This window comes from Scleropages formosus, chromosome 23 (genome assembly GCF_900964775.1).
Source record: "Scleropages formosus chromosome 23, fSclFor1.1, whole genome shotgun sequence".
NCBI classification, from domain to species: Eukaryota; Metazoa; Chordata; class Actinopteri; order Osteoglossiformes; family Osteoglossidae; genus Scleropages; species Scleropages formosus.
Window position 1 is genome coordinate 3,489,998 of NC_041828.1, and position 22,763 is coordinate 3,512,760.

Genomic DNA, 22,763 nt, shown 5'->3' on the forward strand with positions numbered 1-22,763 from the left:
CACACTCCCACATAAACACGCAAAATTATAAAATAGCCTAAAAAAGCTTAAATGAAAGACCGCCAGAATTCCCTCCGGGAAGTGACGTAACCACGTACGGGCACGTTGTGACGTCATAGTTCGAGGATGAGAGGTCACAGGCAACATGGCGGCCAATAAACGTGTACTTTATGTTGGTGAGTTAAAGAAATGTAAAAATTGAAACGAAAGTTCTGTTTCTTGAAACTATAAGTTGTTTTTTTTTTTTCTTCTTCTACAAGAATAATGTATCCTTGCAATGTAAACTGGTAATTTTGTGGGCTAGTTGTTAAGTTGCCAAGCAGCATTTGTAAGATTAAGATTTGTACATCATCATCATGTCATGATAATTGCTGTGTGTGGGGACAGGTGGTCTGGCCGAGGAGGTGGATGAGAAGGTGCTCCATGCCGCTTTCATTCCCTTTGGTGACATTACTGATATACAGATTCCTCTAGACTACGAGACAGGTAACGCACGCACGCCCGCACAGACACGTTTAAATTAAAAACGCCCTTGTTTACATTCATTTGTATGTTGCTTTTTTGCTGTGTTATGTTTCAGAAAAGCACAGAGGCTTTGCGTTCATCGAGTTCGAACTAGCTGAGGTAAGTTATCAGAAGGTCCCTGGTTTTTTACTGCTGACCATGAATAGTTTAATCTGGTTTGATATGTTGCAGTGATGTCGAGAACTTAGTAAAACCAGTGCTTCTTATTTTTCTGTCCCTTTTTTTCACCATTTTTCTCTGTTCTAGGATGCTGCCGCCGCCATTGATAACATGGTACGTGGAGCACTCGTTCAGCAGCAGTTTACCTGTTGTCTCATTGTAAAAAAGTAGCTACACCTGCTGCCTAAACTTCTGGATACTCATACGGGGTCACATTGAAACTGAATTACACGTACATGGGTCTCCGTTTGGCAGAATGAGTCAGAGCTGTTTGGCAGAACGATCAGGGTGAACATCGCCAAACCTATGAGGATCAAAGAAGGCTCATCTCGACCAGGTTGGTCTCTGTTCTTTTGTCCAGCTTAAACTTAACTGACTGCATGTACTTGGCTCCTCAATGACCACGTGTTCTCCTGAATGGCCACCATAGTGTGGTCCGATGACGATTGGCTGAAGAAATTCTCGGGAAAGACCAAAGAAGAGGAAGAAGGGACAGAGTCGGCAGGGGAAGGAGTCAAAGAAACACAGGAGGTATACAGTTAATCTCGAGGTGTTATTGATGACTTTGTTATTAATGACTCTGTCTATGATTACATTGGCTGATGTGCACGTGGAGGCAACTGTCTGTGGCAAAACCGGATAACATCGCTGTGTGCAGGGTGAGCCGCCAGCCAAGAAAGGACGGGCCAACCCCCAGGTCTACATGGATATTAAGATTGGGAACAAACCAGCAGGTCGTCTTCGCTTCCTGCTCCGAGCAGATATCGTTCCCATGACTGTAGGTAAGGTGTTTCCTTGCTACCAGCTGAGATTATCGGTTTCATGTGCCATTTTTGGGGGCGGGGGGTGTCGTAAGTCACAGATATGGGCACGTGGACCTGACGTGGGATGCACTCACTCCTTGCGGTTGCTGTTACCAGTGCTGCCTTTTGTTCCTTACCCACAACGCCTCTGTCTGTGAACCTCAACAGAAAACTTCCGGTGCCTGTGCACCCATGAGAAAGGTTTTGGCTTCAAGGGCAGCAGCTTTCACCGGATCATCCCACAGTTCATGTGTCAGGGCGGGGACTTCACCAACCACAACGGAACTGGTGGCAAGTCTATCTACGGGCGCAAGTTTGATGACGAGAATTTCGTTCTCAAACACACAGGTCCAGGTACAGAGGCTTGTACTCTTACGTCAAAGGTTTTAATTTTGATAGCAGTAAGGTGGGGCTCGTTCAAGAAGAAAAGTAATTACTACTGATACAGTTGATTGACCCACTGCTCCATCTGCAGGCCTGTTGTCCATGGCAAATTCTGGTCCCAATACCAACGGCTCACAGTTCTTCTTCACCTGTGACAAAACGGACTGGCTGGACGGCAAGCATGTGGTGTTTGGAGAGCTCATGGAAGGCATGGATGTGCTGCGGGCCATGGAGGTAAGCATTTGACAGAGAAGGGAAGAAACAGCCAGTTCTGTTGGGACAAGGTGGAAACAGAAGAACCACATTTGGGAAGTTTTGAACACAGAGGGACTTTCCACAGCATCGGTCTGATCAGCCCATAGATCTCACGGTTTGAAAATATGTGTCCCCAAAACTTTCACTATTAAAAGGTGATCCTGATGGTGGGGTTCCCCCCCCTTCCTTTTCCCCTTCCCCAGGCACAGGGTTCCAAAGATGGCAAGACCAAACAGAAGGTGATCATTTCAGACTGTGGGGAGTATGTGTAACAGTGTGATGGCAGCACATGCACCCATGTGCAGGAGTTCCTGGCCAAGGTCATATTGTACATCTTGGCCATCCACCAGCATTTTCCATGACTTTGTTCAAAGGCTGCTGTTGCCCTATGTGACTCTTGTCAGCAGTCCAGGCTCTCCCCAGGGACCCAGAGATGGTAGATTATAAGTGTAAATACTTGTGAATAAATTTTTTTTTTAGTAACCTTTGCTATTTTTGAATTCTTCTATGCATCTTATGATTAAAACAAACGCAGTAGTCTCATAAGTATTTTTATTTGTCAGCAGCTAGTAGCAGATGGAAAAGAGCCTTACATGTAGAAATATTCAGGAGTTGTCTTTTTTTTTTTAGTGTCCTGTAGTGTTTTAAGTTCATAGAACTCCTCACATATTCCCGTTAAAATCCAACCTTAACACATATCTCACCAACTTGAGGCCGAGAAGCACAGTCAGACAGGTTCTTGTACCTGTCCGACTGTGCTTCTCACCACCAAGACACAGCAGAGACATTGCCAAAGGCTGGAGAAAACTGACTTGTTAGCAATATGGAAAAGGCTCATGCATCTTACAAGAGCCTGACTGTGTGGTTACATCCTTAGCTTAGTAAATGGTTAAATTCCTCTGAGCTGTGAAACACACCTAACATTCTTGCAGCCAGAATTAGAGCACATTTTCCTCTGGTGGGGATATCACTCTTTATATAAAAGGTGCAGCTACTGTTCAAGTGGAACAGGAGCCATGCAGCAGCAGTCTGTCCTTATGCCCTGTTGTCATCCCTCCCACTGCACCACAGACATCTTGACCTGGCTTTTCTTCGCAATATGTAATAGTTCTAGCATAGTTGTGATGGTGCAATTTCCTTAACTGTACCAATGGTCCACACCTGTCAATACTGGGGCATTGCAGGGGTAACAAATTAGTTTAAACTTTTTTTTTTTACCCCTTTTCTGTTTACCTGAGAGTCCATCTTCTATGAATGCACTCTGGTACTTCATGATAAACTCCCACTCCTCAGAGAGCATAAACACATGCAAAGGCAAGTGTTCAGCATTAATCAAACTTGCACATAACACCATACTCAATTTTCTCTCCAAGTTCATGTCACGTAACCATCCGTGTTGTAGCCATTATGTGGACGCTCTGATATCTGATGAAATGAGTTAGGAAAATGAAGGCTGTAGCTGTAGGGAATAATTTCCTCTATAGTTCCCGATCTCTTCTAACAACTTCCATACCCTCCATAGATTTTTTTTTTTCCATAAATCTCTTAAAATACATTATATGGAGATTAATATTGCCATTTATAGTAGCATAATTACCAAGGATATATAGTGGTCTCCACACCACTAGGGGGGTGCAAGAGGCATCATTTCACTACTGCAGCCTCTGGCCTTTCCTTCTCCAGCTATCAGGGCTGGAACATCAAGCCAACAGTACAGTCTACACCCTGATATCCCAACGGTCACGCTTCATTGGCCACCTCCCTCTTCGACTCTCCTTGCTCCTGATTGGCCAGCTGAAGGGGAGGGGTGCTTTTGAGCAATATTTCCGGCTCGACAGCCAAAGGGCCTGTGTCCACCTCAGTGTCCTTTTCAGTGGAGACTTCCTCCTGTGTTAGATAGAGAAATTTGCCTTCACATTTTAATTTAAAAATATCACCTTTTGTTTAAGCTGACAGTGATGCGAAGCACCCCGCTCAAGGGTACGACGACGCTGCCCCTCCTGAGATCCGAAAGAGCAGGTGTCAAGTTCACAAGCTGCAGTGAAAAGCACTGGGCAAACGGACCAATAAAAACGCTGCGAGCAAACTCACCTGCTCAGCAAACTCCGGTACCTCTACCTCCTCTCCGTTTGATTGACAGCTCGGACTCTGCACCTCAATCCCATGACTCTCCAGTATGGCTGCCTCTGGGGACACACGCGAGAGAGACACTGATGCTGAAAATGAGATACAGATACAGTGACTCAATGTATGTGAAGTCTAACAAGTTCAACTATATATGACTTTTGGACCACAGATGTACCTAAAGCTGTGCACTGCAAGTCCTAAAGGTAAAGGGACATCACTGTCAAAAACAGAGTAAAAGCACACAAGTAGATATTGCACAGCATGTCCAGAGGCAATTGTACCAACCTATGTTGGCCCGTCTCTTCATCTCCTTCCTCCGATTGGCAAACCAGTTGTACACCTTCAGTGCCGTGACCCTCTCAAACTCGGACAGTTTGCATCCTGCCAGACATCATCATTGTCAGTTTAGCTTCTTAGCAGCAACTCAAAATCTGCATATTTTCCAGCCTTGGGCTTCCTCCAGTTAAAGAGCTGTACACTTCTGATGAAGTAATTTAAGTTCTGCTCATTAGCTCCTCATCTAGGGACTTGACCCTATAACCTTAGGAAAAAGATAAAGTATTCCTGGTATTCGCTGATTCATTTTACATTTAAATTCATATTTAATCCAATCCACTAAAATGTAAACAATCCATTCATTCACAGGCATATCAACATACTCCCTCCTGCCCAATTTTATGAGCCCTCCTAGAACTGTGACCCTGATTTCAGCACAAGACACCAGCAAGGCATTGTGGGACTGCTGTACCCTGGCTAACCTGGCTTCTGGATCACAAAGTTGCAGGCATTGGCGATCTCCTCCCGTTTGGCTTCATCTGGGTACTGGTTCTCTACAAAGAAACTGAGATATAAAAAGGCAGCTTGTCACCATGGTTACATAACCTGTTCTTATCCATTCACTGCAATCAACAGCAATCTCAAAAACTGATGCACAACTCGGTCACATGGTGGCATCACCTCTCCATGATGGACTGGCATTCCTTCCTCCAGGTGAAGCGGCTCCCTCTCCGCAACCTCACGGGACCATTGACAGCCCCACTTCCCCCAGGACTGGTGCCTGCCCTCCAGTCGGGCTCCTCTTTCACCAGGGGGCGCAGTGACGTGGCGGAGCCTGCAGGGGGCAGCCGAAAGAAAGATCGGTTCCAACTAGCTATCGTCACCAACTCGTACATTAGCAGGTTTTGAATAGAATGATGAATATAAATTTTGTTGCATAGGACAGTTACATGAAATAAAACTGTTAACACTGTCGATGTATTAGCAATCATGTCTGATAAATTTAATGCTACACTGGTGAGTAAAAGTATCTTTTTATATCAAAAATGTGAAAATTTCTGGGTGACTTCAAACTATTGACCGCTAGTGTATGTTCGGGTATCTTGTACCGATAACATGTGACAGTTACCCATGTGTCATCACCTGGCTGGGCAGAGTGTGAGGAGTACCACGGGAGAAGATGAGTGAGAAGCTCCCTCTGGCGGCTCCAGGGGTTGTCTGCTCGGACCCGAGGCACCTGTGCGTGCTGGCTCTCGTTCCATCGGTACCCTCCTTAACCCCATCCGGTGACGAAAAAGCACAGAGTTGACATTCATGTCTTCCAAGCCAACATACAGTTGTAAGAGAAAGTTTGAACCCTCTGCAACTATCTGGATTTATACATAAATGGCTCCTGAAATGCAATCTTGACTTCATCCAAGTCATAATCATAAATAAAGTTCTTATTCAAGAACACACATTTTACACTGCCATATCTTCATTGAACAAACGTTCAAACAACCTGGGAACCTCTAGAATAATGAATGAAACATCATTCATGAGAGCGGGACATTCGCTTTGGTTGTAGCAGCACACCATAACAGTCCACTGTAAGAACACTAAACAAGAATGCTGTTCATGGGAGGTGACCATGGTGTAAACCACTGCTCTCCAAAAAATCATTGCTGCCCCTTTCAGGGTCTCGAAAGAGAACCTAGATGTTCCACAGCACTACTAGAGCAATGTACCGAGGACAGAAAAAAGCTTAACTTTTTCGGTGAATGTACATGGTATTGTTCTTGGAGAAAATGCTACATTTAAACACCAAAAAAATCATCCCAGTTGCGAATCATGGTGGAGGGAGTATAATGGTGTGGGGCTCCTGGGCTGTCTCAGGGCTTGGATGGCTTGCAATCACTGAGGAACCATTCATACAAAAATCCAGATAGTTCACAGCTGTGAAAAACCAGGCCCTTGATGTTACATGGTGAGTTCTGCAGTTTACTGAGCACAGCTCAGACAGAGGAATTCAAAGTGAGGAGCTTAGAGGGAAGTCCTTACAGAGTTGCTTAGCAATTCCCCTCCTCCCTGGTGGGGGCGCCAGAGAGCCCTACCTGGGGTGTTGCGCTCCAGTAGGTACCAGCGGTAGAAAGACCTCCGCTTGGATTCGCTCATCTCCAGGCCCTGCTGCAGCAGCCACTGTGAGATGTAGCTCTGGCTGATCCCTGTCGGACACCAAATGGGAAGTACGCCACAGGAAGTGACCGTCATAGGAAGCCTCAGTCATACAGGTATCAGCCTCACAGTCTTAGTCACAGTAAATATCAGTAAGATGAAACAACAGTAACAGACAGCAAAATTCACAGTAGATAATCACCAAAAGTCAGTCACAGGAAGTGTCATTAACAGGAAGTTTCAGTCATAGGACAGGACACAGGAAGTGTGAGTTTAGGAAAAGAAAAAAGAAAAAAAAAAAAAAAAAAACAGGAATTTGTCCATCACAGAAGTTTTCCCCTCACAGGAAGAGACACAAAAAGCATTACGCAATAGTTGGGGGCAAACAAGGAGAGTTTTACTACCTTTATAAATGTCACTTTTCACAAAGCTTTAATGCCATTCAAGTTTTTCACCCTATGACTAATATAGAGATGGAGAAGTAGCCGAGGAACCATCCAGAATTCCCAGAACACCACCGGCCAGCTTTCGATGACACTGAGTCAGCGAACTGATAACCCTGCAACTGGTTGGAGATCTAGACAGCGGCGCACTTCCTGGTGTAAATGGGAGGTGTTCCACCAGATCCCAACTAGCTGCAGTACCTGTCACCTGTCCTACGATGGCCTGCGAGATCCTCCTGTTGTTCAAGAAGGCCTTGATCTCCTCCTTCACCAGACTGCTGTCTCTCCTGAGAGGAAGAAAGATCACCAATAAAACCACGACCATAAACTGATCAGCACTTCTCCATCCAGACAAGCATCATGGCAGTTTTACTTCCACAGAAGAAGGATTTCTTGGCAATGCAGGCCACCTGCAGGGTATTTTTACTGCGCCAGTTCAGGGTAAGTACCTTGATCACGAGCACTACACCATGAGCAAGATTTGAACCTGGAACCATCAGATTCCAAGATAAAAACCCTGACGCTGCCAACTACAGAGTTTTTATTATGTTTTTACTACGTTACCACATTTACTTTTTTTATATTAAGGTGCTTAAATTACTTTCTTATTAAGAGCTTTTGAATTTGTGCTTTTTTTGCACATTTTCATCATCTCCATGACATTTGCAGGCAGCTCCTACCTCATGTACTCCTCCACTTTCTCCTCCAAGTCCCAGTCCTCCTCGACCGCGTCGTAGCTGAACGACTTCTGACCCGCACCGGTCGGGTACAGCGGAGGAGAGGAGGCCTCGCAGCTGTTGCTCGGCGAGAGGGAGGCGTCGAGGGTCGGCGTCTGAGTGGTGGCTGAAGTGAGCGAAGAGAACGAAGACGACGAGGGGGCGGCGGGTGGTGGGGCGGAGCCCGGGGGGGCATGCGTGTCGCAGCAAGGCTGCCGCTGGGGTGTCGGATCGAGCCTCTCCAGCGACTCGAGAGCCTGGATGATCTGGGGCTTGGACATCCCCGAGAGGCGCAGGCGCTGCAGTAGGTCGATCTGCTCAATGGTGTAGCGGGGCTCCACCTCGCAACTCTCCATGCTGGAGTCTGCAGGTGGAGAGCAAAGAAACAGGAAAAACAAACATTAACAGGAAAAAACAAACAGGGAAAAACTAACAGGAAGTATAAACAGGAAACAAAGAGGAAAAAACCATCATGCAAAACAAATAGGAAGGACAAAAAATGAGTGGGAAACAAACAGGAGAAACACAAATGAACAGGAAGTATACACAGGAAAAACACACAGTAACAGGGAAAACTAACAGGAAGTATAAACAGGAAGCATAAAAAGGAAACCACACATAAACAGGAAGAACCATCATGAAAAACAAATAGGAAAAACAAACTAACAGGAAGCATAAAGAGGAACAACAAAAAGGTAAACAAACAAGAAGCATACATAGGAGGAAAAAACAAACAAACAAACATCGCTGATGTTACTTCAGAGCTTCTCTCTCTCTCCTGAAAAATCACTTCTTGCTGAAGAAGGTCCCGCCACAAGGTCACGCAGCCTAACCCTACATACGTTTCATCCCGTATCCGTTTTAGGTCCATTCTTTGTCCAGCTTTAACCGTAACACGGACGCGCTTCACGCGCTGCATCACTGCAGCACGTGGGCACAACAATAGGTATGGCGCGCCGCCTCGAGGTCAACGGCGGCACCTGAGCGCGGAGGGGACGGTCGGCCCGCGAGGAGAGGCTCCGCGCGCGGCGCCACGGCCGGAAGGCACCACTGTCGCATGGCTCGCGGGACCTGGGTGGGCGGCTGCAGGGGCGAGAAGAAGATCGCGCGCGCGCAGTGTGAGAGACAGTCCCGGCACGTGCAATGTCACACAGCCACAGACATGATGAACACTCACTACTCTTTTTTTTTTTTTTTTTCTCTTTTCAAGACCAAACAGCCCGTCAGCGAGAGCGCGAGCCCTGCTGTACTGGCACGAGCCGAAGATGCGCACAGGGAAGCGACAACGACACCGCGCATTCACTCAGTCAGTGATCGTGCACGCGGTCCGCTCGAGGGCTGCTTCCTCGACTTACCTCCCCTGTGTGTAGCGGGTGCAGCTCGAGCGGCGGACCGTGCTGCGCGCGACGCAATCTCGACACCCCACAGGAAGCGGGAAAGCGCGCGGGGAGCACGGGACGCTGCTGTCGTCCTGCAGGCGCGCTGCAACCGCGCGCCGCGATCACGCCGTCCCGGGATGCGGCAGTGAGCGGACTGACCTCTCACCCCGTCCCGTGCCGTCCCGTCCGGGTCCGAGCAGGAAGTGATGGATGCGGCGCGGGGAGGGAAGAATCAAAGTCGCAAGAACGCAGCAAAAGTTGTTCGTTCTTTCTTTCTTTCTTTCTTTCTTTGATATCCGTAAGGTGAAGTGAAGGAGGTGCCAGTCCCCCCCCCCCCCCCCCCCGCACGTGACCCACCGCACGCGACCCACCGCACGCGCCCCTCGTTCCGCGCGCACGGGCGTGGCGCTGTTCCGTGCGGCCGAATACTAACAACATTGTTCAGTATAGAAGTCCTGCCCTGCTGCTCGTCCGCAGAGAAAATTAAAGTTTCTCACTGAGTGTCATCGTGTTTCTCTACCCTTGTAGTGTGTGTCATGGCATTTATTAATAATGTAACAGGGTTAAATTAACGATCCACATTACCACTGTAGTGGAATGAGAAAAGTATAATACAGTAACGCCCTGCGGTTCTCAAAATGTCTTTAATTATGGTATCATGTATTTTAAGATGATTAGCAGCACACTTTACATTTACATTTACATTTATTCATTTAGCAGACGCTTTTGTCCAAAGCGATGTACATCTCAGCAAAAGTACAATTTATACCTTACATTGAGAGAAGGAGACATAGCTGCAGACATGAAAGTCTCAAGCAAATACTTGATGTTTTGAATCTCATTCAGGACTGAAGCAGGGCCCCGAAAAGCATCTCTTTCAGATCCATTTACATTTATTTATTTAGCAGCTGAGGGGCGCGGTGGCGCAGTGGGTTGGACCGGGTCCTGCTCTCCAGTGGGTCTGGGGTTCAAGTCCTGCTTGGGGTGCCTTGCGATGGACTGGTGTCCCGTCCTGGGTGTGTCCCCTCCCCCCCTGGCCTTACGCCCTGTGTTGCCGGGTAGGCTCCGGTTCCCCGCGACCCTGTATGGGAGAAGCGGTTCTGAAAGTGTGTGTGTATGTATGTATGTATGTATGTATGTATATTTAGCAGCTGCTTTTCTACAAAGCGGCTTCCAGTGAACTCTATGTAGTGTTATGAGCCCACACATCTTATTCACCGTGGTGACTTACACTGCTTGAAACACTACTTACAATGGGTCACTCATCCATACATCAGTGGAACACACACACACTCTCTGTCACTCACACACGATGGGGGAACATGAACAGCATGTCCTTGGACTGTGGGAGGAAACCAGAGCACCCAGAGGAAACCCACACAGACACAGGGAGAACATGCAAATGCCACACAGGCTGAGCGGGGATCAAATCCACGTCCTCTTGCACCACCCAGGCGCTCTGAGACAGCAGCGCTACTCACTGTGCCACCGTGCTGCCCACTTCTCTTGATCTCCTAACTTCTCCTTGAATTTACATAATCTGTCAGAATCACATCTCAGTTTTCTATTAATTCTCTGTGCAGCTAGGCGGCTACTGGGTTCCGGAAAAACTGTGCTTCCGCGCTCTCGTTTCTGCATCCGAGCTCTTTGTCTGTTGCTGATGCTCTTCATTTTTTACCCAAGCTTGTACTGTACTTTGCCTTGGAGGAAAGTATCTGCAGAATGAGTGAATGTAACATTTTCTGCTTTGTTTGGACACAAAGTAATCCGTCATCCATCGTCAGTAACTGTTTGTCCAACGCAGGGTCGGAGGGGTCCAGAGCCTATTCTGGAAGCACAGGGCATGCAGCAAGTTTCACGCTGAATGTGGAGAAGACAAAGTAAAGCGTAACGTGATACATACATATCATACTCTGGATGTGTTACCTGTGGTAGTGAAGCAACACGAGCGAGTTGTGTATCAATTCTCGCCGTGGGAACGGGCCGCGCTGTTTGCCACGCCTTGGCTAAAGATTTTTAATCATGACTTATCGCCCTTTGGAGCACATGGGCGTTTCCGCCTTCTCGGGGCTCTTGTGTGCGTCGACCTAGGAGTTGACACAGTGAGCTGTTTCTTTTTATTTCAGCGAGGTTCCGCAGGCCCTCCCTTCAGTCGCGCTCTGCACCTGAGGTCGCCCACACGCCGCGGAGCCTTGCTGAGTTCCCTGGGTCGCGATGAATTGGGTGATCCTCCAGAGCCTCCTCAGCGGGGTCAACAAGTACGCGACGTCGTTCGGTCGCATCTGGCTCTCGGTGGTCTTCGTGTTCCGGGTGCTCGTGTTGCTCGTGGCGGCCGAGAAGGCGTGGGGCGACGAGCAGGGCAACTTCCGCTGCAACACGGCGCAGCCGGGCTGCCACAACGTTTGTTACGACCACTTCTTCCCCGTGGCGCACGTTCGCCTCTGGGCGCTGCAGCTCATCTTCGTCACCTGCCCCTCGCTGCTGGTGGTGCTGCACGTGGCGTACCGCATGGAGCGCGAGCGCAAGCACACGCTCAAGTACGGCGAGGGCTGCAGCCACTTGTACGCCGACATGGGCAAGAAACGCGGCGGCCTGTGGTGGACCTACTTGCTGAGCCTCATCTTCAAGATGGCCGTGGACGCCGTCTTCATCTTCCTCGTGTGGTACATCTACGAGGCCAACGACTTCCCGCTGCTGGTCAAGTGCCACGAGGATCCCTGCCCCAACGACGTGGACTGCTTCATCGCCAGGCCCACGGAGAAGCGCATTTTCACCGTGTTCATGGTGGTCACCAGCATGGTGTGCATCCTGCTCACCCTCTGCGAGACCGTCTACCTGGTGGGCAAGCGCTGCTACGAGTGTGTGTCCAGCCGCAGGCGGAGTCGCCACCTGGTGGTGCCCACCGCGTTCACCGCCAAGGAGGACACGTCCTTCAGCGAGTCCCAAACCCTCAAGGTGTCCAACCACTACGAGTCGCCTGCGTGGAAGTAGGCGACGGAGCCTCGACGAGCTTCCGGAGTTCCTCCTGAAAAAAATTGTAAATTGAAAAAAAAAGTTAGAAATGCATTTGGATCAGATCAAAGTCACCATTTTCTTTGGAATGTAACATTTTTCTTTTTAAGAATTATGCAGGAAAATATACATTTTAATATTTTCTCTTCACCTCCCATGTAACAGCACAGTTTTATAATGGTTGTTTATATCATGTTTGGATTGCTGGAAAAGGTGATTTTTTGGATAATCGTGTCAGTGTTCATGTGTGCTTCAAATGTGAAAAACCTGTTTTCTCTTATTGTTTGTATGCAGGTTGTCAGCGCAGTCTGAAAGGTTGTTAAAATTTCTTTTGTTCATAATCATGTATCGAGTATACATTGATATAATGTGGTTTACAGGGAATGTACAACACATTGCAGGGTTGCTTCCATATGTTGCTGAATTTTGTGTCAAATTAAAAATAATCTTCATTGTTCTACTAAGGGTTTCTGATAAATTGTCAGTTTCCTGTTCCTGTATAGCTCTGGAAGTGCTTTAACCGTGTTTCTTTCTCTACACGTATTTTCCAGATTTTGATTAATTTTATATACGATGAGGTCATGAGCTCAATCCATATTTCTTAATTCAGACATTTTTAATATCGCAGTTTATGTCTTTCCCTAAAATTCAATTTTATATATTTTGAATTCAAAGTGTACAAGTAAAATAATTTCCTGCAAGTTGTTCTGCTATGAAAATTTTTTTAAGGAAACAAGTTATAACAAGGAATAATGTTTAATCACAAAAAGGCAGGAAAAGCACAATTAAGCTGAATAAATGTGGGCTGTAGGTCTTCTTTAGTGCAGTTCTGTGTCTCCTTCCAAAATATCATCCTGCATTCACTGTTTTGTTCGTGTTTTGATAGTTACTAATATTTGTTTATGTGTGATTTTAAATTTAATTACAGAACACAACATCCCAGGAAGAGTTTTGCTTGTGAGTTTTGAAACGACTGCATTCTCCCGCAAAACACACAACATTCAGTCAAGACATTTCGCAGATTGATCATATTTTTCAAGGTGACTTTCTTGCAAAGTTCATGCAAACTGGACCTCATCTTATTATGTATGACAACGAATAATACTTGATTAATTTCTTAAGCACCACAGTACCTCCTTCTGATGGCATTTTATATAAATACATTTTTATTCCCTTGGATCACAGACATTATGGGGAGAGGTGGGATGTTGGCATATATCCGGCAGAGTTTAAAGAAGCCTCCTGTGTCTCCACGCTGTGTTTGCCAATAATACCATATAATACGTTGCCATACCTATATTTGGTAATATTTCTGGCTCTCTGGAGCCTGACAAACTCACCCCTGCCACAGATACTGCAATATTGATTAAATGACACATGTCTGTTATCTGGCGAGACATTAAATGCATCCTGTCACTTTAAAAGGCGTTTCTAAAGGGGTGAAAAGCATTTTTAAAGGTACAGTAGTCGTGTCACTGTAGACAACAGTCAGCTGAAGGAGTTGTCCCATAAAAGTCACCGCGGTGAGTGGCTGGTGTACCAGGCCTTCTGCCATGAGTGCTGTGAGTAATGTGACGGCACAAAAGCCGGGGCGTATCGTTGAGGCCGTGCCCACGGTCTGTGTGCTGCAGCAAACAAGGGACGGGCACAGGGTGGGTCCGACAAACCAGGCTGCTGGGCACCCCAGGAGACATCTAGCTCCATGTAACAGGAAGTCCAGTCACACATGACAAATAATCTGTGCCACATGTGGGCTACACATTGAATGCATTAATATTCAGACGTGCAAATAAACCTGTCACCCATCAGGCCCGTCCTCCGCATCATTCTCCTCTCAGCCCCTTCCTTCAATCCATCAAGGTGAATTTTTTGTTGACTCAGGTGAAAATTAAGATCATTTACTTAGTCTGGTCTGTGATGAGTTGGCATCCTATCCAGGGTGTACTCTGCCTCGCTCCATGTGGACCCTGGGTAGATTCTGGACCACCTTGTCCCAGCGTTGGGACAAGTGGTTCAATAATAGATGAGATGTTTGATTAATTAATGAAAATTAGTGTGGTGTTTGCAGAGTTGCTCTCAGCAGCCACCCACCGCAGTGACTTTCACTGGACAATTCTTCCACCAGCTGACTGTTGCTGACAGTCACACAGCGACTGTACCTTTAAAAGCACCTTAAAATGACAGGATGCATTTAATGCAGCCCTGAACTGCACACGTGTGTCAATCACCCAGTACTGGAGTATCTGCTGTAGGGGTCAGTTTGTCAGGATTTGCCAGGTGGTCCAGACAGGGCACATGCAATTTTTTGTGTTTTTTTTTAAATAATATTTATGATATTACTCTTTGAAGTAACTTTACAGTAGAAGTCAATTTCCAGTAGCAGCACAAATATAGATGTAATTTTGGAACTGAACCGGTGACCTCAGGGTCATCAACTGGTTTTGGTGGAAGGGCTGCTGCTGCACCTTTGAGCTGCATAAGACAATGAGCAAATGGGTCCATCCAGCCTCTTTGGAAAGAATCAAATGAGCTCATGGGTCATATAGTAAATATGCGTTTAAAGTGTTCCGTTAAATTCTGGGCTCACGCACCACGGGCTGATGTGTGTTCCCAGTCCAAATCCTTCCCGCCCGAAACACAAACACATCTCCAGCACCAGCCGACACCAGCTCACTCACCCAGGCGTTTACCGTGTACTCAAATAATAAATCACAGTCTGAGCAACACGGCTGCCAGAGTGGTTTAAATTCCATCGTGCCCCGCAGCCGTGAGCTGTTCTGCAGGACGCACAGCTGATAGGAACAGACCCCCCCCTTTCTCGTGAAGTGTGTTTTATAGACCACACCCCCTGGGTGAAAGGTGATATGCCTTACTAGATCTAACAGGTAACATGTAAAGTATGACTCCTCTATCCTGCAAAAGGGCCTGGAGTGACTAGAAGACCAGAGCAGCGGTGACAGGGAGCTGGAGAACACAGGGAAGGCAGGACCGCGGGACGGCGACGCAGACCGACCCTAGAGAAAGTTTTAAGTGAGTATGTACTTTTTAAATTAGTCAGTTCAGATTTTAATACCCTGTTTATTGCAGGATAGGAGATGAAAATAAGGCATCAAAACCAGAATAAATTACTGTAGCTGCAGGAAAGCATACTGGGATACACTGATTGATGGATATACAAATTTTTATTTTTTTTTCAGTTATGATATCCTGTTTGTCGGTTTATGTAGACTGATGTCTATGAAATTTGTATAAGAAAAGGATTTATGTTAAACATGGACAACAGTAAGCCCTCCTGCTATGAATGAGACAAGGGACGTCCATTAAAAATAATAAGAATAATCGCCATCGTTGTGCCACAACCCTGCATTGGACAGGCAGCTACAGATAAGTAAAGTTTGATGAATGACCATTATCCTTGCAATCATAGCCTCAAATACAGACAAAACAATCAAAATCTAAGTTCACGGGAGACATGTCCATGAAATCCACAATTTACTGTACTTTGTGTCACCTCTACTGGCATTAACTGCTGCTCTTAGGAAATGGCTGTGACAATTCAGGCTCAAAGGTAACGGATTTGCATGCCAGTTTTGCCGCATTTGAGAAAGACACCCGAGGACCTACCGTTTTGTAAGAACAATCTCAGGGCACCAACAGATACCTCTGTGCAGGGTTCAATAAAACACGGCGACATGGTCACACCTTACTTCGTATCAAATCCTCGCACACCCTAATCCAAACAGACGGCGCTACCGCCACTGTCGCTATCCTGCTTGGTGCGGCTCTCCCGTTCTTAACCACTCTAAAACGTCAGCTAATAGTATAGCTGTTAGGACCGCTGCTTTTGGTCCCAGGTGCTGGAGGATTGACTGAAGCTATAGTACCCTTGAGCAAGCTACTGACCTTAAATTGTTCCAGTGAAATCGCACAGCTACGTAAAAGGGTAAATAATTGTCGGTATCTTGATTGTCTAAGTCTCTTTGGAGCAAAGTGTCAGCTAAATGAATAAACGTAAATGTAATTCAGTTAATTCTGGCTGATGCTGGTGTGTCGGGTCTCAGACCCTTCTGTGTTTCCCAGTGTCTTTAATTGTCAAGTTCATCCGTTGCACAGGTAGTCACCTCCCGCCAAGACCATGGACTGGAACACCCTCCGCAACTTCCTCAGCGGGGTCAACAAGTACTCGACGGGGTTCGGCCGCATCTGGCTCTCGGTGGTCTTTGTCTTCCGGGTGCTGGTGTTCGTCGTGGCGGCGGAGCGAGTGTGGTCCGACGACCAGAAGGACTTTGACTGCAACACCCTGCAGCCGGGCTGCGCCAACGCCTGCTACGACTACTACTTCCCCATCTCGCACATCCGCCTGTGGGCGCTGCAGCTCATCTTTGTCACGTGTCCCTCCTTCATGGTGGTGTTGCACGTGGCGTACCGCGAGGAACGAGAGCGCAGGTACCGCGCCAAGCACGGCGAGGGTGCCAAGCTCTATGACAACACAGGCCAGAAGCATGGTGGCTTGTGGTGGACCTACCTGCTGAGCCTGTTCTTCAAGACGGGCATGGAGATTGGCTTCCTCTACCTGCTGCACCTCATCTACCACAACTTCTACCTGCCCCGCTTGGTCGTATGCGACGTGGCTCCCTGCCCCCCGCAGGTACACTGCTACATCGGGCACCCCACGGAGAAGACCGTCTTCACGTACTTCATGGTGGGCGCCTCGGCCGTGTGCATCGTCATCAACGTGTGCGAGATTTTCTACCTGCTCTCCATGCGCATCCTGCGACTGACCCACAGGGGAAGCCGAAGCATCTCTAGCAGCCGCTGCAAGAACGAAGACTGCAAGGCGTGCAACCTGTCCGAGGACAACTTAGACATGAAGCCCATCTCCCAGGATGAGAAGAAGAGAAGCTCCGCCCCCAACCTGTCCTTCATCTCCTAACAGTATTCTTTCCCTCCAAAAATGGGATTTTATGGAAAGATGATTTCGCCTCTTTTGACGATGGTTTTCGCACTGCGACAGTTTTATTGTGAAATGTCCTTTGTGGTGATGTATATCTGGTGAGTTTTTAATACTTTATAAATCTTTATAAAGCTGGAATAAAAAAATTCCTTTCCTCCAAATATGCTGCGTTCATCCATTTTGTCATTTGCCACAGGACACTTCATGTTTTTCTTAATTTGTTCATCCATTTTAAATTGCTCTTTCTTTATATGTGTAAAGAGAGAGATGTTTGGATCATTCACATTAAATCATGTTATTTCTATGTGATTATGCATTTATCAAATGTACAGAAAGAAAGACATATGACTCATTTCATATCCCTATTTCTTTTAGCCTGTGTGTGAGGTTACGAAGGTGTCGAGACTCCGAGTGAGACTGTTTACGGACAACGCAGATGAAATATTTTGCCAGTGAAAAAAATCTCCGCTTATGAACTACTGACTTTTTTTTTACATCACAGGAAATAGTGAAATATGATTTTGGAACAAAATATGTGTAAATCTAATGTAAACTTGGTCATCTGCTCTAATGAATAAAAGACTATGTGTTTGTGGTATTAGTTGTGCCTTTTTATTTATAAATGTATCCTCTTCTTCACACCACACTGTTGGATAGGAGATGTCGTCAGTCTTTTCCACTCATTCAAACCCGTATCCCAGGTATCAGTGAAAGAAAAGTGCATATTTACATTAATTGATTTATCCAGTGTTTTTCTTCAGAGCAACTTACAGTGCAAAGCTGCTTACAATGAATTAAACAGCAGGGTAATTTTTACTATATCCGTTCATGGTAAGTACCTTAATCAAGGTTGCCACAGCAGAAGCTGGGGTTTGAACTCTATTCCTTGGAAGCCAAAGGGAGATAACCTAACCACTACACCTCCTGCTGCCCCTACGTGTCAAGTTTCCCATGACTTGTTCTCCTCGTTAAACGCTGTAATATGTAAAAACGGTACTTTGGGCTCATAAAGCTATTTGATCACATCCTACCGGTCAATGACAGTCCAATAGGGTGATGCTTTATTTAAAGATTCATTATCACGCTTATAAAAAGAGCCCCTAGTGAGCCACTGGTGAAATGATTATGTGTTTTTCACGCATTCAAGAATAGTGGTCATCAAGAGAGTTGCGCAAAGAAGGCGGTGGTGTTGACTTTGTAGCCAGAGCCGATATCTGCGTGCAGGGAGGGCAGTCGGAGCACCTGTTACCCTCAGAAGGTGCTGGTTTAGAACCGATGCCCCTACCAGGTTAATGAAGGACACCCCAGTGTGTGTGTTTGTCCCGTATGGTCCGGTGTCAGTGTGGAGAGCTTTCAAACACTGCCTACACACCGACGAGATTCCAACATGTGGAGCATGGTCTGTCTGAGCTCATGGACTGGACTTCACCCCCGACCTCCTGCACACCATCAGTAAACAAAGTGTAGAACAGCACCAGTTTTCCTAAAAAAAACCCTGCATTCGGCTGCAGTCCCACCAGTGGAGCGTTCAGTTGCACAGGGTTGCCGTTGCTTTCACATTCCGCTCGGCCACCAGCAATCCATTTAAAGCAGGAAACTATTTCCGGAACCTTCTGCAATGTAAAGGCCGCGCAGCGGGGTCCTTGAAGGGTGGCTGTCGGAGGAAGCTGCTCAGCAAAGTGTCCTGTCTCTTTAATTCACAGATGATGGGCTGAGCTATAGTTTTGAACCCGAAATTTGCCCCCCCGGGTCGACCGACACAGGAACAGAGGGGAACCGAGGAGAACAGGCACCACTTACGACAAAATGGATCGGAGTTAAAAATGACCCGTCGTGCCACCGTGGGCCATATACGTGAGTGTCGAAAAATTAAAATAATATGAGACAAACTATTCTGTCCACCAAAAAAAGACACAAAGAAAAAGAATTTCTTGTGTTCAAGAATTACAGGAAAATAGGCTGTACGGTTACACACCTGGCGCAGGGGTACATCCTGAATAGGCAAGGGTTCAGGACGGGGTGATAACACACCGACAATGATGACTCATTATTTTATGTCTCACGTGTCGCTACTGTGGTCTTCTTACTATTTAACGGATTGCTGCTCGTGTCGTTTACCACGCTCTGGCTGGAGTTGCGGAATGATCCGTACTTCTTTTGTCTTTAGCCTCTAATACCTTAAAACTGTCACATCTGCCGAAATTAACAGAGAAAACTGCCCCCAGGATCCAAGCCTACGTTCTGTGGTTATTAGGGTCTTAATACCATCTTGTATTGGGTTCAAAGCCCAAGTGATTCACTCTCCTGTCTGTGAGCTCTGAAGCTGTCAGAAAATTCACTCTATGCATATAGATGAGCTCATTTAAATATTATCGTTTTTAGTGAATTTTGTTTTATCCAAATGGACTTGTTCAGCTTTGATTTCAGGGTCGAATGGTGTAACTGGGGAATTTATTGTGAAACAAATACAAGTCTTATCAGAGGGAAGTGCGCAGGGTTCGAGATTCTGTGCTGCACATCATAAGATGGCCACATGGTGGCACTGCGAGTCAAAGCTCCTGGCGCGCTTCCTGCACTGTCAGTGACCCACCTCTTTACCTCTCAGGTATGTGCTGTGGGGTCCTGGCGGAAGACGAGGGCCTGATGAGGGCAGGGCTCGTGATGGTCGTCGTTGGTCACGCCATCTTCCTCCTTGGGGCACTGGTGCATGGCATCGTGCTCCGCCCCCTTAGTCCGAGCAAACAGGCGCACGTCAGGGAGTACACTGCTGCCAATGTCGCCGCCCTAGTGGCCGGCCTTGTGGTGAGAAAACGGCACTAGGCCGGTTCTGCTTATTATGGGTCGGGGGAGGTCAGATAAGTACAGTGCTGTGGTCAGACTGTCCTAATGCAGATTTTTACGGTAAATAACCTTGCTGCAGAATTCCATTTATAGTTCAAAATATTAGTAATTTTAACTGTGCTCTTCCACACACCTCAGTGACCACATCCAGGCCTGGCTGGACCACAGACGTCTGTACTTGAGTTCAGCTTTACTTGCTGGGGCAGCTCTCACCTGTTGCCATGGTTTCCTCATAGGGCATCATCATGGGGATATCAACCATCATCGTGCCAAGAAACAAGAGGAGCAGGACTCTGGTACAGTATGTGCGGTAGAGAGATGGTAAAAGATACGATGGTCAGTTTAAGGGTACTAGTAGGTGTGCTCATGGTAAATTCAGACATTTTTTCTGTATTTGTGTCCAGGTTCCAGCATTAAAAAAGAATCTCTATTTTCTGTGCTTTCACGTTCTTTTCGGCTGCAGTTGCAATTCATATCTTTAATGTGTCGCCCCCTAGTGGTGCTGCCACCATCGGTGATCCATTAGCCTTGTTCTGTCGCAGCGCTACATCAGTGCCCCCTTGTGGTCATTGCAGGAACTGCACAGTTGTCATGTGCTGTGTTTCAAAGTGTTGTGGTTTGCGAACCTGTCTCTGCACTCCAGGTGTGGTTCCTGCTGGGGGGCAGCTTACCGGGAGCTCTCCTGGCCGCCGGCTCGGCCCTGGGCGTGACCGTGACCTTAGCGAAGACTGTGGTGCGCGGTCGCCACAGCCTGCTGCTCCACTGCCAGTCCCCGAATGTGACCGATGTCCCTGGTGACTGTCCCTTCAACCCGACCCACATCTACGTGAGTGTGAGCACACGTGTGTGTGCATGCGTGTTGGTTCCCACTAGGGCCCAGTTGGCACCCTCTACCCCCATGCCATGTGGACCATGCTGTTACCCCATCACTCATACGGGTTTGCCTCAGGGTTCTGCTCCAAGTGTCAGTGCATTTAGGGAAGGGCAGTATTTCACACCCCTGCGCCACTGCTGCCCTCTAGGGTACAGCCCTGGCTCTCTGGCTCCCCCTCCTGGTGATGTGCGCAGTGGAGTCAGTGTATTTGGGGAGGTGCTCTGTGACCTGTATGTCCATCCTGCGCCTGCCACGTCCACCATGCCCCCGGCAGAGAACCTTCGTCCACAAGCAAGTACGTCACACCACTCGTATTCCCTCCTGCTCATCAGTCGTCCTTCACACATTCTTGGCATTCTTGCTTTCGGTCATCGGTGCACCGGGGTATGGATGCCACACATTACCACTGCTTTCAGTCAAAATCTCGGAAAAATTTGGGCATTTTGCCCTAATAATTGTGGGTGTAGGTCTTATATTAGTACCACCTTGTTATTACTTGTGTACTGTGATTCCATGAAAGCAGGTGTCAGTGAGAAGTCCAGAGGAAGCAACATCAGATTCCCGGGTGGAGCCTCAGGGATTGGCCAAGGGACCTCAGCATCACTGGGTGGAGCCTATGGGGCTGGAGGAGGAGCCTCAGCAACACTGGGCGGAGCCTGAAGAAGAGGAGCCTCCTGAACGTCACATACCACTCGGTCGACGCCCATACTTCAACAGATCGAGCCTCTGCATATGAGCTCCTGAGCATTCTTTGTGCTCTAGCTGGTGATACATTTCCAAAGCGGTGGCGAAAAGATCTCCCTCTGTCACTCAGAACTGCTGAATCCCTCTCGGCGTTACAGAAGTGTCTCAGAACGCATCTCTTTTGGGCCTGTTCTCCCCTTACCTCCTACGTACTCAAGAAACACGTACCACGCTATCTGTTTAATCATTTAAAAAAACCTCCATGCAGCAACTCATGTAATGTACACTGGTTTATACCATGATATGAGACAAATTCACTGTATTTTCGAACCAAGCATCTGCATCCAGATCCGAGAGGTCTGCCAGAGGAATAAATGTAAAAGTAAGACAGGGAAAGCTGCACAGTTCTGCGGTGCGATGACTGCGCTCACACTCACGTCACACACACCTTACGCTCCTGACAGTGGACTGCAGTGTTTGCCTGGACAGCTGTTGATTCTCCAGGGGGAAGGAAAACATGAGGACAAAGACAAGGTGTCCTCTTGCCCTCAGGGAGATATTAATGTCTCACAGCCCTCAGCTGCAATCTGTCAAATCATCATCATATTCGATATCATATTTGATATTGTGCTCTGCCCGAGTGGAAAAATAACCTCTATGTGCCTATTTCAGGCAGCCAGGAATGGAGGAAGGTATATTTTGTGACCGTTCCGTTCAGTGTGTGACGACAGTCACATTCCTACCTGGAGAAGTGACCGATGATGAACGGCCCACCACACATTTACCACAGTTACCATTTTACCGTATCCCCTAGGCATCCTGCTTAAGTTTGATTTTTTACATTTTTTTAGTTTATTTTTTTTGTTTTCGGGGTGGGGGGCTTCATGCCTGAAGACATGACATTCTGTAACCACCGTAATTAATTAATTTTCTTATGCTACTCGGGGTGGGGGGGTTGGAGGGGGGCATCCCGGCCAGCACGTTTTTTTATATTGCCAAAAAATAAGTTAAGAAAACTAACACTCTCAAAATGTGCACACTAAGTATATTTTCACAAAATTAGAGGTGTTAAACAGGGCATTCTCATGCAAAAAAAAAAAAAAAAAAAAGAAAAAAAGAACTAAATTACACGGGATCAGTGGAATTATGGAAGAATAGCGGTGCTGGCTGTTCCACA

General features: G+C 47.1%; 5 protein-coding genes across 9 annotated transcripts; 4 read left to right on the top strand and 1 right to left on the bottom strand.

Annotated features, from left to right (window-relative positions):
• Positions 1 to 16: 16 nt before the first annotated feature.
• ppie (peptidylprolyl isomerase E (cyclophilin E)) lies at positions 17 to 2,563 on the top strand. Its single transcript, XM_018759913.2, has 10 exons — positions 17 to 176; positions 388 to 486; positions 581 to 624; positions 772 to 798; positions 940 to 1,021; positions 1,115 to 1,215; positions 1,343 to 1,466; positions 1,656 to 1,841; positions 1,963 to 2,105; positions 2,330 to 2,563. The coding sequence occupies exons 1-10, from the start codon at positions 146 to 148 to the stop codon at positions 2,396 to 2,398; spliced, it is 906 nt and encodes a 301-aa protein (XP_018615429.1). The 5' UTR covers positions 17 to 145; the 3' UTR covers positions 2,399 to 2,563.
• A 768-nt stretch (positions 2,564 to 3,331) lies between these two features.
• On the bottom strand, positions 3,332 to 9,555 carry LOC108938911 (homeobox-containing protein 1). Of its 4 annotated transcripts, none has more exons than XM_029248239.1 (11): positions 9,198 to 9,555; positions 8,823 to 8,925; positions 7,807 to 8,206; positions 7,328 to 7,413; positions 6,623 to 6,733; positions 5,673 to 5,801; positions 5,211 to 5,364; positions 5,012 to 5,094; positions 4,539 to 4,634; positions 4,218 to 4,312; positions 3,332 to 4,013 (listed from the first exon to the last, which is right to left on the bottom strand). In XM_029248239.1, exons 2-11 carry the CDS (start codon positions 8,899 to 8,901, stop codon positions 3,867 to 3,869), a joined length of 1,380 nt encoding a protein of 459 aa, XP_029104072.1. In that variant the 5' UTR covers positions 8,902 to 8,925; positions 9,198 to 9,555; the 3' UTR covers positions 3,332 to 3,866. The 4 variants fall into 4 exon arrangements, with proteins under 4 accessions (XP_029104072.1, XP_029104071.1, XP_018615424.1 ...); XM_029248238.1 differs by having other exon boundaries at positions 4,218 to 4,342; XM_018759908.1 differs by lacking the exons at positions 8,823 to 8,925; positions 9,198 to 9,555 and adding an exon at positions 8,586 to 8,654 and having other exon boundaries at positions 4,218 to 4,342.
• A 1,860-nt stretch (positions 9,556 to 11,415) lies between these two features.
• Positions 11,416 to 12,212, top strand: LOC108938868 (gap junction beta-4 protein-like). Its single transcript, XM_018759833.1, has one exon. It carries the CDS (start codon positions 11,436 to 11,438, stop codon positions 12,210 to 12,212), a length of 777 nt encoding a protein of 258 aa, XP_018615349.1. The 5' UTR covers positions 11,416 to 11,435.
• Positions 12,213 to 16,368: 4,156 nt separating this feature from the next.
• Positions 16,369 to 17,166, top strand: LOC108938867 (gap junction beta-3 protein-like). Its single transcript, XM_018759832.1, has one exon. It carries the CDS (start codon positions 16,369 to 16,371, stop codon positions 17,164 to 17,166), a length of 798 nt encoding a protein of 265 aa, XP_018615348.1.
• Positions 17,167 to 18,700: 1,534 nt separating this feature from the next.
• On the top strand, positions 18,701 to 22,433 carry tmem54b (transmembrane protein 54b). 2 transcript variants are annotated; one of them, XM_018759920.2, is made up of 6 exons: positions 18,701 to 19,041; positions 19,793 to 19,989; positions 20,265 to 20,324; positions 20,672 to 20,854; positions 21,051 to 21,197; positions 21,423 to 22,433. In XM_018759920.2, the coding sequence occupies exons 1-6, from the start codon at positions 19,011 to 19,013 to the stop codon at positions 21,636 to 21,638; spliced, it is 834 nt and encodes a 277-aa protein (XP_018615436.2). In that variant the 5' UTR covers positions 18,701 to 19,010; the 3' UTR covers positions 21,639 to 22,433. The 2 variants fall into 2 exon arrangements, with proteins under 2 accessions (XP_018615436.2, XP_018615437.2); XM_018759921.2 differs by having other exon boundaries at positions 21,426 to 22,433.
• Positions 22,434 to 22,763: the final 330 nt, after the last annotated feature.